The 22,152-nt window shown below is 49.2% G+C and overlaps 1 protein-coding gene across 6 annotated transcripts; it reads right to left on the bottom strand.

Moving 5' to 3' along the window:
- Positions 1-824: 824 nt before the first annotated feature.
- On the bottom strand, positions 825-20,643 carry LOC309332855 (uncharacterized protein). Of its 6 annotated transcripts, none has more exons than XM_081846122.1 (10): positions 20,488-20,643; positions 18,754-18,839; positions 16,654-16,810; positions 15,599-15,840; positions 13,939-14,472; positions 10,033-10,140; positions 7,042-7,321; positions 5,162-5,355; positions 3,442-3,588; positions 825-1,451 (listed from the first exon to the last, which is right to left on the bottom strand). In XM_081846122.1, the coding sequence occupies exons 1-10, from the start codon at positions 20,495-20,497 to the stop codon at positions 996-998; spliced, it is 2,214 nt and encodes a 737-aa protein (XP_081702248.1). In that variant the 5' UTR covers positions 20,498-20,643; the 3' UTR covers positions 825-995. The 6 variants fall into 6 exon arrangements, with proteins under 6 accessions (XP_081702248.1, XP_081702246.1, XP_081702247.1 ...); XM_081846120.1 differs by lacking the exon at positions 20,488-20,643 and adding an exon at positions 19,142-19,194 and having other exon boundaries at positions 18,754-18,916; XM_081846121.1 differs by lacking the exon at positions 20,488-20,643 and adding an exon at positions 19,142-19,163 and having other exon boundaries at positions 18,754-18,929.
- Positions 20,644-22,152: the final 1,509 nt, after the last annotated feature.

Below are 22,152 nucleotides of genomic sequence, written 5' to 3'. Positions count from 1 at the left end.
ATGGGAGCTCACCCCGTCGTTGCTGGGATTCGAACCACCGACCTTCTGATTGGCAAGTCCTAGGCTCTGTGGTTTAACCCACAGCGCCACCCACATTACTTTGTCCCCCCCAAAAAATTAAAAATAGAAACAATGCAGAAATGTGGAGAAGTTGAACATAGAAATGGGAAAGATATAAGAAACAAATGGACAGATGGTGCGTCACAGCAGCACCATTGTATGACCAGGGGGTGATATTGCAAGAGCTACCAGAGGGAGGTAGCTGAGTTTGGCCTGGACATCACTGACCCCAACAAATTGACCTGGCTCCTTACAGCCCTCAGCACAGACTGACCCTCTCCTTTTACCCTGCTTGCACCTGCCTCCCAGCCAATTATAATAATAATAATAATAATAATAATAATAATAATAATAATAATCTGCCCATCTCGTTGGGTTTCCCCAGCCACTCTGGGCGGCTTCCAACCAAGATTAAAAATACATTAAAATGTCACACATTAAAAACTTCCCTAAACAGGGCTGCCTTCAGATGTCTTCTAAAAGTCTGTTAGTTGTTTATTTCCTTGACATCTGGTGGGAGGGCGTTCCACAGGGAGGGTGCCACCACCAAGAAGGCCCTCTGCCTGGTTCCCTGTAACTTGGCTTCTCGCAATGAGGGAACCACCAGAAGGCCCTCGGAGCTGGACCTCAGCGTCCGGGCAGAACGATGGGGGTGGAGACGCTCCTTCAGGTATACTGGGCCGAGGCCGCTTAGCTGACGAGACCCCCCCCCCCAAATCCCAGTGGGAGCACAGAACCTTTTTCAAAGGAGCACGCAAGCGCAGTTTTGTTTCAGAGAGACCTTTAATTGCAATGGGATCAGTTGCCTGAATCACAAGCAGAGGATGACGATGGCAAAGTTGGCTTCCATGGGGTTACGGTTCCCGGGTTGCACGAAACCGGAGCTGTAGTAACTCAAAGCTTCTGTTCCATGGAGGAACGATCTTCAACTGGTTTTAGAGCTGAGAATCTTTTGGATACGAAGGCGACGGGTGAGGTGGCGAACGTTGCCAGGACGTGGACCCTTCTTCTTCCCCTCTGCTTTCGGCGTTCCCCGTTATCGGTGGCCTGACCCCAGCCGACGGTAGCCCAACCCCTGTCCTGGAAGTGCTAGGTTGAGACAGCCACTGACCAGGCTGGCTTTGAGCCATGAAATCTAGCAGTTCGTCCAGGTTCTCCCGGGCGATGGAGATTCTCTCTCGGCTCTGTAGGATCAGGTAGGTTGGCAGATCCCTGAGGGAGGCGACGGAGGACAAATGAGAGTGGAGCTCTTCCATGCTCTGGTACACCTGAGTCACCTTTTCCTGCAGGTGTGCGGGGAGCTCAGCGACATGAGGCAGGAGATTGCGGTAGGTTGTATATAACTCGTCGGCCAGGACCCGGGTCATGGTCAAAGCTTTCATCTCCAGTTGCTGAAAGAGGGTAGAGTAAGGTTACCAGACATCCCCGTTTCATCATCATCATCATCATCATCACCATCATAACAATAAGTAATAATAATTATTATTTATTTATACCCCGCCCATCTGGCTGAGTTTCCCCAGCCCCTCTGGGTGGCTTCCAATCAAGTGTTAAAAACAATACAGCATTAAATATTAAAAACTTCCCTAAACAGGGCTGCCTTCAGATGTCTTTTAAAGAGAAGATAGCTGCTTATTTCCTTCACATCTGAAGGGGGGGCGTTCCACAGGGCGGGTGCCACTACCGAGAAGGCCCTCTGCCTGGTTCCCTGTAACCTCACTTCTCGCAATGAGGGAACCGCCAGAAGGCCCTCGGCGCTGGACCTCAGTGTCCGGGCTGGACGATGGGGGTGGAGACGCTCCTTCAGGTATCCTGGGCTGAGGCTGTTTAGGGCTTTCAAGGTCAGCACCAACACTTTGAATTGTGCTCGGAAATGTACTGGGAGCCAATGCAGATCTCTCAGGACCGGTCTTATGTGGTCCCAGCGGCCACTCCCAGTCACCAGTCTGGCTGCCGCATTCTGGATCAATTGCAGTTTTCGGGTCACCTTCAAAGGTAGCCCCACGTCGAGCGCATTGCAGTAGTCCAAGCAGGAGATAACCAGAGCATGCACCACTTTGGCAAGACAGTCCGCAGGCAGATAGGGTCTCATCCTGCGTACCAGGTGGAGCTGGTGGACAGCCACCCTGGATACAGAATTGACCTGTGCCTCCATGGACAGCTGTGAGTCCAAAATGACTCCCAGGCTGCGCACCTGGTCCTTCAGGGGCACAGTTGCCCCATTCAGGACCAGGGAGTCCCCCACACCCACCTGCCCCTGTACCCCAAGAACAGTACTTCTGTCTTGTCAGGATTCAACCTCAATCTGTTGGCCCCCATCCATCTTCCAGGCGCTCACACAGGACCTTCACCGCCTTCACTGGTTCTGATTTGAAAGAGCGGTATAGCTGGGTGTCATCTGCATACTGATGAACACCCAGCCCAAACCCCCTGATCATCTCTCCCAGCGCCTTCATATAGATATTAAAAAGCATGGGGGAGAGGAGGGAACCCTGAGGCACCCCACAAGTGAGAGCCCAGGGGTCTGAACACTCATCCCCCAACACCACTTTCTGGACACGGCCCAGGAGGACAGGGACAGTCCCCGGATTTACAAATCTGTCCCCATACAAAATCCTATCATTCCTATTGAAGTTGAGAAGTGTCCCTGGATTCATTGAAAAAAACCTTAAGATAGAGCAGTGTTTCCCAACCTTGTGCCTCCAGCTGTTTTTGGGCTACAATTCCCATCATCCCTTGCCACTGGTCTTGCTAGTCAGGGATGATGGGAGTTGTAGTTCAAAAACAGCTGGAGGCACAAGGTTGGGAAACACTGAGATAGAGCCCTTTTTAAGTGGAGCAACAGTCCGCCATGGAGGAATGGGGAGAACTTCACCTAACTAAGGCCAGTGGCATAGCAGGGGTTGCCGGTGCATGGAGCCATGTGGAGGGAGCGAAACGGACAGAGGATGCATGTGCATTTAACTGCCTAATGGCATCCACATCACACTAGAGATCGCAGCCACAGAGATAAGAAATGAAGAGTCGTTCCATTGTCTGGAGAGTCCACTTCCTGGTTCACAGCTACGGAAGTGCACAGCTGTATTGAAATTGTGCACCCCTAACAATTTTGCACCCCTGTGGCCCTCCCCACGCTACGCAGCTGAATGAGGCCCACCCTAACACTCCCAGGTTCTCCCCTTTGATTGGCCCTTCATTCTCAGGCTCCGCCCCTTATCTCTCAGGAAGACGGCTTGTTCCCGTAATTCCACCCCTCGCCACTAGTGGCAGTCTGAGGTTGATAGTGCTTCTCAGCTTCCCCCTTCCTAGAAGGGCTGTTTCCACTGATGGCAACCCACTGGCCAATTTGCCCTTGGACGCCTCCGTTCCTCACCAAGATACCTCAGGCATTAATGAGAGGGACTTCTGGACGACGCTGGGCTTCTGGGACGGGGCTTCCATCTTTGTATTCCACTGCGGCAAAATGTTTGACAAGCTTTCGGAGACCTTTTGGAAGCTGGAAGGGCCCGGGCTCAGGGAGTGATCTAGCTGAGAGGGAGAATTGAGAGAGAGAGAGAGAGAGAGAGAGAGAGGAGGTTACTGCTGTGGCAAACCAAGGAGGACTCTGGCTTGCACAGAAATCCAATTACAGTGGTATCTCGGGATGCGAATGGGATCTGTTCCGGAGCTCCGTTCGCATCGTGAAGTGAACGTAACAAGCGACGTGTGTGGGTCGTGTTTTGCCGCTTCTGCGCATGCGTGTGACGTCATTTTGAGCATCTGCGCATGCGCAAGCGGCGAGACCCGGAAGTAACACGCTCCGTGCTGTGGAGCGCAACTTGAACCCGCTCAACCCAAAGCACATTCAACCCAAGGTATGACTGTACCGTATTTTTCGCTCCATAAGACACACCTTTTTCCTCCTAAAAAGTAAGGGGAAATGTCTGTGCGTCTTATGGAGCGAATGTGTGGTCAATTGCTGACTCTCTTTCTGACCCCGGCCCCTTGCGCAAGCCTCCATTTTTGAATGTTCAGCGGATGGAGACTTTGTTTCCCCAGTGACATGGCACCTGGAAGCATAGATTTGATCCAAGGTGGGAAGAGTGCACCCAATTATTCTCTCCGCAGTCTTTACAACCCTGGACACCATTGTTTTTTCCCTGGCCGTGCAGCTCCCAAACCACACACACAGACCATAAGTTAATACACTCTCCACAGTACAATGGTAAAATGCCAACAACAGATCCTTTGAGAGATTCTTTTTCTGGAGGATTCTCAGAAAATATACCGTATTTTTTGCTCTATAAGACCCACTTTTTCCCTCCTAAAAAGTAAGGGGAAATGTGTGTGCATCTTATGGAGCGAATGCAGGCTGCGCAGCTATCCCAGAAGCCAGAACAGCAAGAGGGATCGCTGCTTTCGCTGTGCAGCGGTATTTTCCTCTCGTTCTGGCTTCTGAGATTTAGAATATTTTTTTTTTCTTGTTTTCCTCCTCCAAAAACTAGGTGCGTCTTATGGTCTGGTGCGTCTTATAGAGCATAAAATACGGTGACCTCTGCTGTGCTCTCATCATCAGGTCTTTGCTGTTTTCTCCCCAGGTTAGGTCCTCTCTCAACTCCATTCCCAGAAACCGAAACACTGAGACCTGTTCCACACACTTCCCCTCAACGGCGGAGAATTTGCAGTGAGCTGATGTTCAGCCTCACTCAGTGGCATAGCGTGGGAGGTGCAGGGGGGGCCAGCCACACCGGGCGCAACATTTGGGGGGGGCGCTCGCACTCGCAGCTCTCTGCCCCTACCTGTCTCACTCACACTCTCTCTCACAGTGCTGGCTGTGCGAATCCGATCCGAGCTGCCGGGTCGCCGCCCACTGTGGAGGGGGAGGGTGCCAGGCGTGCGTTGCGGTGCGGAGCGGAGAGAGAGCGAGGGAGGGACTATCTGGGGGAGGGACATTGCAGCGGCCGCCCAGCGCAGCGCTGAGCGCGGGAGAGAACCACATCCAACCAGCCCAGGCAGCAGCAAGAAGAAGCTGGCAGTGGCGGCAGGTTAGGGGTTAGGGGCGCAAATTACTTGCCTTGCCCCGGGTGCTGACAACCCACGCTACGCCGCTGGCCTCACTTACCATGTTCAACACCTGGTCGAGCCGTGAGAGCTGTTCGTTGGTGTTCTTGCGGGTGGCTTTCAGCCGGTGCAGCACAAACCTGAAGGCCCGGTTTCTCAGCTGGGTGGAAAGAAAGTTGATTCTCATGAAGCAGCCCTCTTTGCAGAGATCGTCTTTCGATGTGTCACGCTCTTCTTTCTTCCCGCCAGCGTCAGCTGAGAAAAACATGCAGATAGGAGGCGCAAGGCGCTGCAATTATATGGGGCTCATATTTGGAATGGCACACCCCTTGGATCTACAGAAGCAGTCCAATCAAAGTTCTTAAGGCAAATTTTCTCTGTACCATTCTGTGTCCCCCCGGTAGAATTACGGATCTGGCGTAGGACACTTACCGTATTTTTTGCTCTATAAGACTCACTTTTTCCCTCCTAAAAAGTAAGGGGAAATGTGCGTGTGTCTTATGGAGCGAATGCAGGCTGCGCAGCTATCCCAGAAGCCAGAACAGCAAGAGGGATTGCTGCTTTCACTGCGCAGTGATCCCTCTTGCTGTTCTGGCTTCTGAGATTCAGAATAATTTTTTTTCTTGTTTTCCTCCTCCAAAAACTATGTGCATCTTATGGTCTGGTGCGTCTTATAGAGCGAAAAATACGGTAACTATTGACTTCGCCTAAACTCAAATCCCCCCGGTCTAATATCCCTAGTGCTGCAAGATTGTCACAAGAGTGCCTGGACTAAAATTGTCTATCAAAACTTCACTCTTGTGGTTTATCCCCACAACAGCTACTCGCTTTGGGTTACAGTAAAGCAAACAGTCTAATTTGCCAGCGCCTAAATGATATCGAGCGTCGGAACAACTTGGCCGCAATAAGGAAATTTTGCCTGTGGTATGACTATTTTCCACCTTCCCATTTCGACTCTCTGGCACCCTATCTGCATAACCTAGCAATTCTAAAATATAGACGCGCTTTTACTCTTGCAAGATTGAATGTACTGCCCTCGGCTGGACTTGAGGGACGATTCTAACAGATTCCACAGGAAAAACGCTTATGTCCCTGTGGAGATGGTAGTCCCGAATCGGTGGCGCATGCCCTTCTGGCTTGCACTCTTTGTATAGACTTGAGGAATGAGATTATCACCCCTCTTTTATTGTCCATTCCGGGTCTCCCAACCACTGCCCCAGTATCCTTTCTCTTGGCAGATCAAGATGAGCAGGTGGCAGCAAAGGTGGCAAGGTTTTTAGTTGGGGCAATCAGAATAAGATCCGCTATTTGACTATTGACTCAAAACCCTAAAATGTATTTTGTATAACTGACTTTTTATTTCTATTCTTCGTATATCGTATTGTCTTATTTATTTTATAGTATAGTGCCTTGATTATTGCTTTCATTTTATGGCTCAACGGTCTCGTTAGTAAAATTCTTGTTAAATTACTGTTTTAGGGGTTGTTTTTCAAAGACTGGAACGGATTAATCCATTTTGCATTACAGTGGTACGTCTGGTTACGTACTTAATTCGTTCCGGAGGTCCGTTCTTAACCTGAAACTGTTCTTAACCTGAAGCACCACTTTAGCTAATGGGGCCTCCTGCTGCTGCTGTGCTGCCGGAGCACAATTTCTGTTCTCATCCTGAAGCAAAGTTCTTAACCCGAGGTACTATTTCTGGGTTAGCGGAGTATCTAAGCTGAAGTGTATGTAACCCGAGGTACCACTGTACTTTCTATGGGAAAGCACACCTTGGTTTTGGAATACTTTGGTTTTGGAGTGGACTTCCAGAACGGATTAAGTTTGAGAACCAAGGGACCACTGTATATTCGGAGAACAACGGGTAAATGATATGCAACATTGCTTTAAAGTTAAACAAACAAACAACCTTGGTTGCCAAAATGGTTGCCCGTTTCTCACCAGCGCTGGTGTCTGGTAGAGGAAGATAATAATCCAGCCACTCCTCAGACTTCTCCAGGGCTCGGTCGATGGTGTTTGCAAAGACCTTCCCAATCGGAGAGTCCACAAACGAGTTGATGCTATTTGCCATGGAGGAATTGCTGGCGTCCTTAATCTGTGAGGCGATGTCTTCCATGGCGTCGTGAAACGTCTTGTCTTTTCCCCTCTGGGTGAACGTGGCCACTTTGGGCTTGAAGCGTGTCATGTCTGAAGGGGTTGGGTCCACCCTCGCAGGCAAGGCCTAGGAGGTGGAGAGAGGTTAGGAACAGGACCAGAGTTAGGCAATACCGTGCCCTGAGCCAGGACAAAAATTGGCCACTCCCTCCCCAAATACCGTATTTTTTGCTCTATAAGACTCGCTTTTTCCCTCCTAAAAAGTAAGGGGAAATGTGTGTGCGTCTTATGGAGCAAATGCAGGCTGCGCAGCTATCCCAGAAGCCAGAAGAGCAAAAGGGATCGCTGCTTTCGCTGCGCAGCAATCCCTCTTGCTGTTCTGGCTTCTGAGATTCAGAATATTTTTTTCCTCCAAAAACTAGGTGCATCTTGTGGTCTGGTGAGTCTTATAGAGCGCAAAATTCGGCACTTCTTTATTTTCGCAATAATTCCTTTCGGTACGGTTGGTTTTTTAAATGGCTCTTCCCAGTAGCTAGCCATATAAATATAGGTATTATTATTATTATTATTATTATTACTACTACTACTACTACTATTATTATTTGCACCCCTTTGGCTCAATGCCTTGTGCAGGAGAACCACCCGAACCACCCTAAATCTGGTGCTGTTGAATGAAGTTCAAGTTTGTGAGTTCGCGCCACTTGGCGGTACAATTTGCAATCTTGACAGGAGGGAATTTCTTGTTTTTTTTAAAATAATCAGTTTTTATTCAGAGTTTTCAACATAAAGTACAACAAAAGCGCAAACTCATCTAAAGAAGAGAAAGAGGAAAGAAGCAAAAAAACAAAGCAAAAGGAGGATAATAAAGAAGGTGGAAGAGGAGAGGAGAGGAGAAAAACAAACAAACAAACAAACAAACAAACAAACAAACAAACAGCCATCGATCACAATTATATCTTAACCCTTATTCCAAAGACAGAAGAGTGATCCCTCCCAGCTCTCACCTGTTAGATTCTCCCTATTCCCCCCATATCTGTACAGCGGTACCTTGGTACTCAAACGGTTTGGCTCCCAAACAAATCGGCTTCCAAACGCCACAAACCAGGAAGCGAGTGTTCCAGTTTGTGAACATTTTTCAGAAGCCGAATGTCTGACGCGGCATCCGATTGAGCGCAGGAAGCTCCTGCAGCCAATCGGAAGCCGTGCCTTGGTTTTTGAACCGTTTCGGGAGTCGGATGAACTTCCGGAACAGATTACGTTCGAGAACCAAGGTACTGGGTCTAAATTGGTTTTTATAAGGGCAGTTGCTTTTAATTCTTACTCTACCATATGTTTCAGAAAGTTGTTTGTTCGCTCTGCATTTGGACACCTTTGAAGACATAGCTCAGTTGGTTAGAGTACTGATAACGACAAGGTTGCAGGTTCAAATCCCCGTATGGGACAACTGCATATTTCTGCATTGTGGGGGGGGGGGTAGGACTGGATTATCCTCAGAGCCCCTTCCAGCTCTACGAATCTATGATTCTATATTATCTGTCTCTCCAGAGTGGTGCATGCTCTGGTTATCTCCCGCTTGGACTACTGCAACGCACTCTACGTGGGGCTACCTTTGATGGTGACTCGGAAACTACAACTAATCCAGAATGCGGCAGCTAGACTGGTGACTGGGAGCGGCCGCTGAGACCACATAACACCAGTCTTGAAAGACCTACATTGGCTCCCAGGACGTTTCCGAGCACAATTCAAAGTGCTGGTGCTGACCTTTAAAGCCCTAAACGGCCTCGGTCCAGTATACCTGAAGGAGCGTCTCCACCCCCATCATTCTGCCCAGACGCTGAGGTCCAGCGCCGAGGGCCTTCTGGCGGTTCCCTCATTGCGAGAAGCACAGCTACAGGGAACCAGGCAGAGGGCCTCCTCGGTAGTGGCGCCCGCCCTGTGGAACGCCCTTCCAGCAGATGTCAAAGAGATAAACAACTACCTGACATTCAGAAGACATCTTAAGGCAGCCCTGTTCAGAGAAGTTTTTAACGTGTGATTTTACTGTATTTTTGGATTCTATGGAAGCCGCCCAGAGTGGCTGGGGAGGCCCAGCCAGATGGGCGGGGTATAAATAATAATAATAATAATAATAATAATAATAATAATAATAATAATTACCAAATATTGCATGGTGGTTTCTGAGATCCAGTGAGCAGGACTTTGTATCCTTGGATACAAGAGGGCAGGCTGAAACTTCCCAAACCAGTTTTGAAACTCAATTGGTTTCTTAGACTTTGTGAGCCATGCCAGGGGTTAGGGCTATATAAAGGTAAAAAAGCAAAAGACCCCTGGATGGTTAAGTCCAGTCAAAGGTGACTATGGGGTTGCGACGCTCATCTCGCTTTCAGGCCGAGGGAGCCAGCGTTTGTCCACAGACAGCTTTCTGGGTCATGTGGCCGGCAGGACTAAACCACTTCTGGAGCAACAGGACACCGTGACGGAAACCAGAGCGCACGGAAAAGCCATTTACCTTCCCACCACAGTGGTACCTATTTATCTACTTGCACTGGCGTGCTTTCGAACTGCTAGGTTGGCAGGAGCTGGGACAGAGCGACAGGAGGCTCATCCTTTCATGGGGATTCGAACCGCCGACCTTCCGATCGGCAAGCCCAAGAGGCTCAGTGGTTTAGACTGCAGCGCCACGCGCTCCCCTTATACAATGGTTTTAACTGTCTTTATATGTGAAGTTTTTGAAATACAGGTTTTTGTTGTGAAATCATCTTGAGTTGCTTTATAGGAAGTGGTTTGTAGAAGAAATGGAACAATAAGAGTACTGTGCTCTAGCTGGCCAAAGACTACCTTAGTTTCTGGTTGGCTCACAATCTCCTTTGCTGAGCGGGAGGCCATGGTAGGTTCGTAGTTCCTTAGCGATGTTTCCTTAGAGACTTTCTCTGCGGCTGCTTCAGGCTGGAAGCGGAAAGGAATGAAAGGGGCAGCGCTGAAAAGAGGCACTGAAAGTTGGGGGATTTGGGACAGGAAAAAGGGAAGTACTTATTCACGCAGCGCAAAATCAAATTGTGGCGTTCACTGCCCCAAGATGTTGTGGTGGCTACCAATTTGGAGGACTTTAAAGAAGAATTAGGCAAATTCATGGAGGGAGAGGGCTATTGGGACACAAATTCCGGGGTGTTGAAAACGGAATGGGTTTTCATGGATGCACAAGGTAAACACACAAACTGTTAACGGAGAAATCTCCCTTGGACAAAAAGCAAGGACACCAGCCAGGAATACCAGAGCAAAACAGCAGCCAGTAGGTTTGGTCTTTATTGAAGATGGTCGCAACAGGACTCCCACCTGCCACAAGGTGGAACAAGATGGAAGCCCCGAACAAAAGAGAACCCAAACTTTTATTAGCTGCTAATCCCCATGTTACACTCCCCCAAACTACATCACTCATACATCACGGTTACATCATGAAAGGGGAGGTCTGGTGGCCGTAATCTGAGCATCCTGGACCCTGCCCCATGCTTCTCCTTGCCCTCCACCAAACACCCATCAAGTGAAAAAAAAGAGATATTTACATTTCCCTGTTTCCCAGCCAAGTGAATCACACCCTTTTGTCTTCATCTGGGTTTGTTATTTCTGGAACGGCTACCTGTCTGGCACTCAGGTATCAGGAGGCCAGGGATTATCACTCAGGCAGAGGGGCTGCTGAGTAGCTGAGCTCACATGTCTATATGACTTTCTGAAGTTTTCCCAGTGAGCCAGTACATGGATACATTTATCAGTGAATTGTTACATTTTGTATTGTGCAGCAAAGGCCCTTTGAATAGATAGGAAGAAACTGTGATGAAGTGTTTTGTGGGGACAAATCACAAAAGTCACAAAAGTGATTGTGCTGATTTTGGTAGTGGGCTGCATGTGCATGATATCTGCTGGAGGGGCAAACCCCCCAACCTATACATAAATTCCTGCAACAATATGAAACATGTAAAACCATATCTGAATTAGTACTGGGCAGCAACCCTAAAGCTATTTTGACTCTCTTGAACGACCCCAAATATTTCCCTGTAGTAGAAGGAAGTACTCAAAAAACCAAAACAACAACAACAAAAACAACCCTTGAATTTTGGGCCATGCTGGGAGTCCGTCTACTTAATAGAAATTATATATCGCTTGGTTGTTAACACCCTCAAAATGGTTTACAAAGAGAGAGAAAAACAATAAAATCATCAGTTAAAAACAGTTGAAAGCAACTATTTTGTTATGTACTGAAGTTCTCACCCTGGGCCAGCAGGGGGATACTGTAGATAGTTATGCAAATGAAGGATCGGAAGTGACGTTCAGTGATTGGATAGTTTGTATGCAAGTGAAGGATCGAAAGTGACATTCAGTGATTGGATAGTTTTATAAAGTTGCAACAGTTACGTTGTTCTGGAGCTCTATATAAGCAGGCTGACTGAGCTCTTCAGTTCAGTTCTGTTCTGGCCTCTGAATAAACAAGAGCTGTTGAAGAATCGCTGTGTCGTCTGATATGTTCGCCGACAACTTAACATATTTAAAACACATTGGGGGAGATAAACTAAGAACAGATTGAAACACACGTCCACACATCTGGGAAGTCTTGCCTAAACAAAAAGGTTTTTAGCAAGCACCGAAAATAGTACAGTGAAGGCGCTCAGCGTCAAGGGGCGGGGAGTTCCGAAGTGTAGCTGCTGGTGGACTAAAAGATCAACCGGAATGCAACAGCATCGTTGGGGCCCAGATGTCTCCTATATATATCCTCATAGCTGTCAACTTACAGATTTGAAAATAAGGGATCAGCAGCCAAAATAAGGGATTTTGCTTAACTTATACATCAATCCACCACTGATGGAGCCATGCTGCTTTGGCTGCCACTGACTGTGTTTTGCAGGGGACTGGGCTAGATGATCCTAAGGGTCTCCAACTCTGACCAAAGAAGAGGGGCAGACAAAACTGAGGAACGACGTGGAGATGGCAAAGCTTACAGGCAGAATTAGAAACCAGGAAGAGGACCTCTTTAATAAAGAATGGGGAAGGTTTATAATTTAGTTGAAAAGCTATTGTCAAGAGTTACATACATTGGTAGGATTGACAGAAGACTTGTAGTAAAAATTTGACCTATGGATGGACAAATGATTTATAAAAATAGAGTTATGAAAGGGATGCAGAGGGGGAAATCGCGACATTAAGATGCTGCACTGGTTGGAGGGAATGCTAAGCAGCAGGTCGGGGCTGCCGTCGTCCTGGTGCAAGGAGTTCCATCGGCCCTTCCCTGCCCAAGAGAGAGGGAGGGAGACTCTCACCCATGCCGCCCACGAGCCTGGCATGAAGCGGTTGCAGCACCGCCGCGGCTGAAGCACCGCCCTCCCTTCTGCATCCCTCCCCATCCCCTCCTCTTCCTCCTCTCTCAGGCCGCCTCCTCAGTCGCTGCCACGGCTGCCGCCTCCGGCTTCCCCTGGCAGCGCAGCAGAAGTCTCGCAAGACTTCCTGCCCGCCACCACCCGTCTCCTCATGACGTGCCCCTGAGGGGGAAAAGGGAGAGACGGAGACGCGGCAGTTCGTGCATGCTCTGTCTCTCTCGCGGCGGAGGACCCTGAGCCACTGCTTCCCTCCTGAGCCAGGTGAGCATGAAACCCGGGAAATTTAAGGGACATCATCAATAAGGGACAGCAGCGGGAAATGGCGCTGGGATAAGGGAGTTTCCCGCCAAATAAGGGACGGTTGACAGCTTTGCCTATCCCTGCTCTATAACAGCGTTTCCCAAAACTCGGGTCTCCAGCTGTTTTTGGACTACAACTCCCATCATTCCTGGGCACTGGCCCTGCTAGCTAGGGATGATGGGAGTTGTAGTACAACAAACAACCGGAGACCCAAGTTTTGGGAAGCGCTGCTCTAGAAGCACGCAGCTTCCATAAATTAACAGACCCCATTCTCTGGAAGACAGGCAACCTGATAATACAGCACCTTTTCAGCTTTTGCTGCTACTTGAGAAAACATTCAGCAACCGTAAAGACCTGGGGGTATTACAAATAAATAAATAAAGAATCACTCTTCACGTTCTCAGGAGCCTCGTTCACTGAAGAGACCCTCCTCCCTATCTCTACTCTGTGGGGATCTAAAACCCACCTCAAGATTTCCTGAGGAGACTACCGTATTTTTCGCCCCATAGGACGCACTTTTTCCCCTCCAAAAATGAAGGGGGAAAGTGTGTGCGTCCTATGGGGCGAATGCAGGCTTTCGCTGAAGCCTGGAGAGCGAGAGGCATCGGTGCGCACCGACCCCTCTCGCTCTCCAGGCTTCAGGAGGCTCTCCGCAAGCCTTGCAAGCCCGGCGGGAGTTCCTGCGGGCTCACAAGGCTTGCGGGCAGCAGCCGCAGCTGGGGGGGGGAATAATTTTGTTTTTATTCATTCCCCACCCCCAAAAACGAGGTGCGTCCTATGGGCCGGTGCGCCCTATACGACGAAAAATACGGTAAATCTGCCAGTAGGTGTTGCTCTCCAGACCAGTAGGACTGATAGAAAAAGAAACATTTACTTGATGGGCAGTTCTTCCAAAGGCCCTTTGAGAGGATTCATTCTGGTAAAAACCAGCAGAAATAACAAAGCAAAAATGACGAGTTGTTGTTGCTGCTTTGCATTTTCCTTCCTTCCCCTCTGCAGCTTACTGTCTGTTGAAGAAGTAACAGACCTGATAAATAATATTTTTTCCCTGAAAAAAAAATCAATGATAAAAATACGGTACCTTTTCCACCGTCTGGAAAACCGAAAAGGCATTTGAAGCTGAAGCCCAGGGGATAAGCGGCTCTTCCTCTGACGTCTGCCGAGGGGGGGTCCTCGCTTTCTCTGGTTGCGGATCAGGGCCTGGCAGCGGCGGCTGGTGCCTGGCGGCTATTTCCGTGGGGGCTGCTAGCTGAGGTTCCTCGTCCCGTGGCTGTGGAACGACAGGCAACACTTGAGGGGATGGCGGCAGAGAAGCTTGCGACCCCCTCTCTGTTGGTGGAGTCAGCACCCTCTCCCTCTCTATAAGTGTCCTCTCGAATATCACCCACTCGCTCTCCAGAGGTGGCACTGGGGGAGTCATTCGCCCCCTCTGCGGGGGTGTCGGAGGGGGCACCCATCCCCCCTCTGGGGCTGTTAGAGGGGTCACCCACTCCCCTTCTGCTGGTGGCGGTGGAAGCATGGGTGCTGGTGGAGGTGAAGACGCCAGCACGTATTCCTGTGAGCCCTTCTCTCCCGGTAAATTTTCTGCCGGTGCTTCATTCCATTCCTCCTCTTCCTAGGGGAAAGAAATCGCTTTTAGTATGGACTGGCACCGCAGAGCTTCTGACCAAGAAGCAACAAGTTCTGTAGAAGCAATCTCCTGGGAGCATACAATAATTTTATTATTTATTCCCCGCCCATCTGGCTGGGTTTCCACAGCCACTCTGGGGGGTTCTGAATTGAGTATTTAAAACACGATGAAGCACCAAACGTTAAAAACTTCCCAGTACAAGGCTGCCTTCAGGTGTCTTCTAAAAGGGAATGGTACCCCTGACCGTTAGGTCCAGTCATGGACGACTCTGGGGTTGTGCGCTCATCTCGCTCTATAGGCCGAGGGAGCCGGCGTTTGTCCGCAGACATATTCGAGCACGACTGGTGGCCAGCATGACTAAGCCGCTTCTGGCGAACCAGAGCGTGCCGTTTACCTTCCCGCCGGAGTAGTACCTATTTATCTACTTGCACTTTGACGTGCTTTCAAACTGCTAGGTGGGCAGGAGCTGAGACCAAACAACGGGAGCTCCCCTCGTCGCGGGGATTCGAACCAACATTCTGATCAGTAAGCCCTAGGCTCTGTGGTTTAACCCACAGCACCACCTGCATCCCCAGATGTCTTCTAAGATTGTTTATTTCCTTGACATCAGGGCGTTCCATAGGGCAGGAGCCACTATCGAGAGGGCCCTCTGCCTGGTCCCCTGTAACCTTGCTTCTCGCAGGAAGGGAACCGCCAGAAGGCCCTCGGAGCTGGACATCAGTGTCCGGGATAGATGATGGCAGTGGAGACACTCCTTCAGGTATACTGGGCCGCATCAATTTAGGCCTTCAAAGGTCAGCACAAACACTTTGAATTGTGCTCGGAAACCAGTGTATCTCCTTTAGGACCGGTGTAATATGATCTCGGCGGCTGCTCCCAGTCACCAGTCTAGCTGCCGCATTCTGGATTAGTTGTAGTTTCCGGGTCACTTTCAAAGGCAGCCCCACGTAGAGCGCATGGCAGTAGTCCAAGCGGGAGATAACTAGAACATGCACCATTCTGGCGAGACAGTCCGTGGACAGGAAGGGTCTCAGCGTGCCTAAATGTGAACCAAACCACATCCCTACCTGGTCCCCACCTAGCTGATATTTTAAGGAAAAAACCAACGTACCTCCTCTGGCAATTCCTGGTGGGATGTTATCTTATTTTGGGGATCCCTGTAAGCGGCAAGTTGCTCTTCGAAGGAATGTCGCAGCCCGCTCCCTGGCCCCTCCTGAGAAAAGCTATCTCCCAGTCCCGGGAACAGCTCATATTCTGATATCGTCATTTGCATCACCAGCTCGTTCTCATTGGTGGCCAACAGCTCCTCGTCCTGTGAGGGCTCCCTCTCGAGTCTCGATTGAGCTTCTGTGGCTGCGGGGAGAGCATATTGTGTTATCTTCCTTGCCCGCGAGCCCATCTCGGAGACGCCGCTTACCAGCTCCCCGTTTTCTCCCCCCCCCCCATTTTTTTTTATTACCGTATTTTTTGCTCTATGACTCACTTTTCCCCTCCTAAAATGTAAGGGGAAATGTGTGTGCGTCTTATGGAGCGAATGCAAGCTGCACAGCTATCCCAGAAGCCAGAAGAGCAAAAGGGATGGCTGCTTTCACTGCACAGCAATCCCTCTTGCTGTTCTGGCTTCTGGGATTCAGAATTTATTTTCTTTCTTGTTTTCCTCCTCCAAAAACTAGGTGCGTCTTGTGGTCTGGTGTGTCTTACAGAGCGAAAAATACGGTGGTTTTCACAATATTATAAACAAAACAAAAAAACACACACAAAACAAACAGACATAAACCATAGGCTTATTGAAAATTACAGTTATTAACTTTGTTAAGTGACTTCCTCACTTCCCCTTGGTTGAATTTCATTGCATGTCCTTTTAACGGTTTTCCAAATCCCAATTTTACTTAAACATTAACATCCTTAGATCTTCACCTTATGGAATTAAACATATTAATTCATCCCTTAACATAAATAAAATCCTAAGCCCATTAAGTACCTGAAAGCTATTTTCAGTTAATTTAACTTAACAAATCTAACTAGATAATCATTAAATTTATTCCATTCTTCCTGATCTCCTCCTTCTGGTCGCGGACTTTTCCAGTTAGGTTGGCTAGCTCCGAAAAATCCATCATCTTACCAGCTCCCCGTCTTCGCTCGTCCGCCAGTCTGGTTGGTACTCACTTAAATACCTCGTGGTAGAGGGTTCGAGGCTGTTGCTCTTAGTGGTGGTGGAAATCCTCCGGATGGCTTCATCGGGGACACACAGAATGCTACTTGTGGTGTGAGGGTTTGTCGTCTTCGGAGGCCAGCTTGGGTTGTGCAGGGTAGTATCTGAAAGCTGAGAAACGAGGGATGGGGAGTTTGGTTTGTAGAGTCTCCAAACAACCAAAAAACAAGGTTCTGCTTCTTAACGAGAAAAGCGCTGCAGTCCCAGTCACCGTATTTTTTGCTCTATAAGACTCACTTTTCCCCTCCTAAAAAGTAAGGGGGAATGTGTTTTATTTTTTAAAAAATAATATTTATTGAAAAGAGAAAAAGTACAAAAATACAAAAAATAAAGGAATTTACATAATCCAAAAAAAGAAAAAATACAAAATGCAGGAAAAAAAGAGAAAGAAACAACACAAAAGTAAAATAAGAACAGATTAAAAACAAATCCCTCTTTCACTGTCCTATAATTCATTTACTTATTTCCATGACTTCCTCACACCTCCCTCCTTTGTATTCCAATTCAAATAGTTAATTCAGCAAATTTTCCCCTCCTTGTTTTATCTTCGTTCTTTATCTTAAACATATTATATCATTCTATTTCTCATCTAATTATCAAGCCATTTTTGCATTATTCCTTTTTAACCTTATTGTTAGAAATCACTTCGTTTCATTCCTACTTCAAGTAAGGGGAAATGTGTGTGCGTCTTATGGAGCGAATGCAGGCTGCGCAGCTATCCCAGAAGCCAGAACAGCAAGAGGGATTGCTGCTTTCACCACGCAGCGATCCCTCTTGCTCTTCTGGCTTCTGAGATTCAGAATATTTTTTTGCTTGTTTTCCTCCTCCAAAAACTAGGTGCGTCTTGTGGTCTGGTGCATCCTATAGAGCGAAAAATACAGTAATATTATCTACCTCAGTGACATCGCAACGGGGGTGTGTGTGTCTGTGGGGGGTGACAAGAAAGCACCCCACGATGGCCCTCTATGTACTGTTGCTGTATTTAGGCTTTATTTTGTTTTTTATCTTATATTTTGGAAATGTACATCCAGTTTCTTTTTCCTTTAATTTTTTGGGGGGAGCCCCAAGAGAGTGGGGCCCTAAGCTATAGCTTGTTTAGCTTATACGTAAATCCGGCACTGGCTCAACCTGTGGATTTCTGCCCAGAAAATACGACAGAAGCAGGGAAAGTGCTTCCAAGGGGGAAAACAACTCGCCTGTCCATCACAATTCTGACTTTGCTCATTGGCTTCGCTCCATTTACCTGAGGTTTAAATGTTGGCAAAAACACACACATACCCCCACAGGCATAGTTGGGGCTATTATGGGATTGCTCAGAGTCCAGGGCCCTAGGCTGGGAACACCAGCAAAGGAGGCTGTGGGTGCCCAGAAATGATGGCTTGGCAACTCCTGGTGTCGCCAAATAACAAGCCATAGGGGCCAAGTGATTTGATTTGGCTCCCTATTTTTGGAAAGGAAAGTACAGCGGTAAAGGTAAAGGGACCCCTGACCATTAGGTCCAGTCGTGGCCGACTCTGGGGTTGCGGCGCTCATCTCGCTTTACTGGCTGAGGGAGCCGGCATACAGCTTCCGGGTTATGTGACCAGCATGACTAAGCCGCTTCTGAAGAACCAGAGCAGCGCATGGAAACACCGTTTACCTTCCTGCCGGAGCGGTACCTATTTATCTACTGCTTTCAAACTGCTGATGTGCTTTCAAACTGCTAGGTGGGCAGGAGCAGGGACCGAGCAACGGGAGCTCACTCCGTTGTGGGGATTCGAACCACCGACCTTCTGATCGGCAAGCCCTAGGCTCTGTGGTTTAACCCACAGCATCACCCGCATCCTTTGTTCCAGAGGTCCGTTCTTAACCTGAAAGTGTTCTTAACCTGAAGCACCACTTTAGCTCATGGGGCCTCCTGCTGCTGCCGCGCCGCCGGAGCACTTCTGTTCTCATCCTGAAGCAAAGTTCTTAACCCGAGGTACTATTTCTGGGTTAGCGGAGTCCGTAACCTGAAGGGTATGTAACCTGAAGCGTATGTAATGCGAGGTACCACTGTATTGTGATGTACAAACCTCATCCTCTTGTGTCCTCGTGCCAGATGTGTTGACTGGGGGGTCCTTTGATGTTGAAGTCACATGATGCTCGTCCGATGAGCTAACTAGACCCAGAGCACAGAACAAATTAAAGAGCTCCACTATCCCGTTTTCACCTCCTGATAAGAATCGCTTGCAAAAGCTAACGTGCGGAACTGGGTGTAAGTTTGGGGAAATGAGAAAGGAAGAGAACCGAAATGGCACGTCTATCTTGAGGGCTGCCATACGCCTGGAATTTCCCAGACGTAACCCCCCCCCCCCCGCAAAGAAGCTCAACTTTGGCCAAAAATGTCCAGATTTTCACTTTTTGAAATATGGCGAACCTATCTGTCCCTAACTCTGAAGCCGGACTTCTTTGAATGGATACTTCTCATTGCTCCTCCTCGCTTGAATCCTGACTCCCATCTCTTCCCTCGAGGCCAGCACCAGACTCTGTAAAAGAGACCAGCCCCCTTGGTGTGGGGTTTAAATCTTAGCCGCCGCCAGAAACTTCCAAGCAAGATGAAGTTTGCGCCACGTGGCAGGTGCTGGTGAGTTTGAGCCCCACTTTGGGCAAAAGATTCCTGCGTCGCAGGGCGGGTTGGACCAAACGATATTTCGTGGTCCTTTCTAACTCCACAATTTGATATTTCTTTTATTCTTAATAGGGGAACTGTAGGGAGAAAGGAGAAGTGGGGAGGCAGCACAGCAAGGATGTATCCCTTTCCCAGACTCTTAGATGTACCGTATTTTTTGCTCTACAAGACGCACTTTTTCCCCTCCAAAAATTAAGGGGAAATGTGTGTGTGTGTTATGGAGCGAATGCAGGCTCCATGGCTTCAGCGAAAGCAACGCAAAGCCTCTGGAGCGCAGCGGGAGCTTCGCGTTGCAAGGCTTTGCGTTGCTTTCGCATCTGGAGAGGCGCTGTGCAGCAGCGGTGTAGCGTGGGTTGTCAGCACCCGGGGCAAGGCAAGTAATTTGCACCCCTAACCCGGGGCAAGGCAAGTAATTTGCGCCCCTAACCCCTAACCTGCCGCCGCTGCCAGCTTCTTCTTGCTGCTGCCTGGGCTGGTCGGGTGTGGTTCTCTCCCGCGCTCAGCGCAGCGCTGGGCGGCCGCTGCACTGTCCCTCCCCCAGATAGTCCCCCCCTCCTTCGCTCTCTCTCCGCTCCGCACCGCAACGCACGCCTGGCACCCTCCCCCTCCACAGTGGGCGGCGACCCGGCAGCTCGGATCGGATTCGGACAGCCAGCACTGCAGTGAGAGAGAGTGAGTGAGCCAGGTAGGGGCAGAGAGCTCCGAGTGCGAGCGCGCCCCCCAAATGTTGCGCCCGGTGCGGCTGGCCCCCCCCTGCACCCCCATGCTACGCCACTGCTGTGCAGTTTTCCCTCTGGGCAACGCCCCATCAGCGAAGTGGGAGGAGAAATGGAAGGGGGTCCGTTTCTCCTGCTGCTTCGCTGAAGGAGCGCTGTGCAGAGAGGGAGATAATTTCCCCCCCTTGTTCTCCCCCTCTAAAACTAGGTGCATCTTATGGTCGGGTGCGTCCTATAGAGCGAAAAATACGGTATTTCTGGGGGATGGGGATCTGGAAGGTAAAAAGCAGATTCGACAGGTAGGTGCATCTAGAAGGGCGCACACAGAGTTGGTTCCAAACCTGCCATCATCAACTATCCTATAATTCAGAGAGAGAGAGAGAGAGAGAGAGAGAGAGATTGCAGCTTGCTTTCCTACTCACTATCTGCCATGATCTCTGCCCGACTGGCAGGGCGCAAATCATGGCATCACTAAAGCAACGTCATTTCCCATGCAGGCAGAGGAGACCTGCAGCCTCCCCGCTGAGGAGCAGCACACCCCAGCTTCCCCCACCGTTCCATCCATTCCCCCTTGTGATGCGGTGTGATGTCATAGGTGTGACGTCACAGATCAGGCGCTGGGCCCCTGCTCTCCCTTCCAAAGGGGCGCTTTGGAATGACCACAACCACAAAGCAGAGGGGAAAAAGGGTAGGTAACCCACAGGGCTTGGAACGGCACCCATTCCAGAAGACCAGTCTGTCTCGGAGCCACCTGTTTATTCAGTGTTTTGAAGACAGGCCGACTTATTTTGCCTGCTTCTTTCATCTCTTAGCTGCCATAAACTCAGTTGCTTTGATTGGCCAGACTGAAACTGCCCCAGGGGCAACGAACTACAGCAGTACCTCGGGTTAAGAACTTAATTCGTTCTGGAGGTCCATTCTTAACCTGAAACTGTTCTTAACCTAAAGCACCACTTTAGCTAATGGGGCCTCCCGCTGCCACAGGAGCCCAATTTCTGTTCTCATCCTGAAGTAAAGTTCTTAACCCGAGGTAATATTTCTGGGTTAGCGGAGTCTGTAACCTGAAGCGTCTGTAACCCGAGGTACCACTGTACTTGCATAAATTGCTTTTGTGTGGAGCATTTAAGTGTCAAAATCCCCACATATTTTGGATTAGCAAAACGCCCCCCCCCCAATGAACTACATGTATGTTATGTTAGACAAAGAGGAACTCAACTCTTGCTTCCATGGTTCAAAATCCCATGGGGCAATCAGTCTCCCAATTCCTTCATCCCCAAAAGCAAGAAGCAGGAAGAAAGCCCTTGGGTATATTTTTCTTTGTTCCAGTCCCCCATCCCATAGGAGCTAAAGGTCCTCTACATGCTAAAGTTGCTTTCTGGAATCAGTTGATACTCAGGCTGAGACCCTACCTGCCCGTGGACTGTCTCGCCAGAGTGGTGCATGCTCTGGTTATCTCCCGCTTGGACTACTGCAACATGCTCTATGTGGGGCTACCTTTGAAGGTGACCCGGAAACTGCAACTAATCCAGAATGCGGCAGCTAGACTGATGACTGGAAGCGGCCGCCGAGACCACATAACACCGGTCCTGAAAGACCTACATTGGCTCCCAGGACATTTCTGAGCACAATTCAAAGTGTTGGTGCTGACCTTAAAAGCCCTAAACTGCCTTGGCCCAGTATACCTGAAGGAGCGTCTCCACCCCCATCGTCCAGCCCAGACACTGAGGTCCAGCTCCAAGGGCCTTCTGGCTGTTCCCTCCTTGCGAGAAGCCAAGTTACAGGGAACCAGGCAGAGGGCCTTCTCGGTAGTGGCACCTGCCCTGTGGAACGCCCTCCCATCAGATGTCAAGGAAATAAACAACTAACAGACTTTTAGAAGACATCTGAAGGCAGCGCTATTCAGGGAAGTATTTAATGACTGATGTTTTATCGTGTTTTTAATACAGTGGTGCCCCGCAAGACGAAAAACCCGCTAGACGAAAGGGTTTTCCGTTTTTCGAGGCGCTTCGCAAGATGAATTTCCCTATGGGCTTGCTTCGCAAGACGAAAACGTCTTGCGAGTCTTTTCCCTTTGTCCCCCCTTTTTC

This window comes from Podarcis erhardii (assembly GCF_964252035.2).
Source record: "Podarcis erhardii genome assembly, chromosome: 18".
NCBI classification, from domain to species: domain Eukaryota; kingdom Metazoa; phylum Chordata; class Lepidosauria; order Squamata; family Lacertidae; genus Podarcis; species Podarcis erhardii.
The sequence above is the reverse complement of the archived record's forward strand: the minus strand, read 5'-3'. Positions and strand labels throughout refer to the sequence as shown.

Coding starts and splice junctions, on each gene's coding strand:
- LOC309332855 (XM_081846120.1), bottom strand. CDS start 19,179: ATGGGAGTCAGGATTCAAGCGAGGAGGAGCAATGAGAA. Junction 3,589..5,161: donor TCGACCAGGTGTTGAACATG/GTAAGTGAGGCC, acceptor TCTCCCTCTCAG/CTAGATCACTCCCTGAGCCC. Junction 1,452..3,441: donor CCCTCTCATTAATGCCTGAG/GTATCTTGGTGA, acceptor ACCCTCTTTCAG/CAACTGGAGATGAAAGCTTT.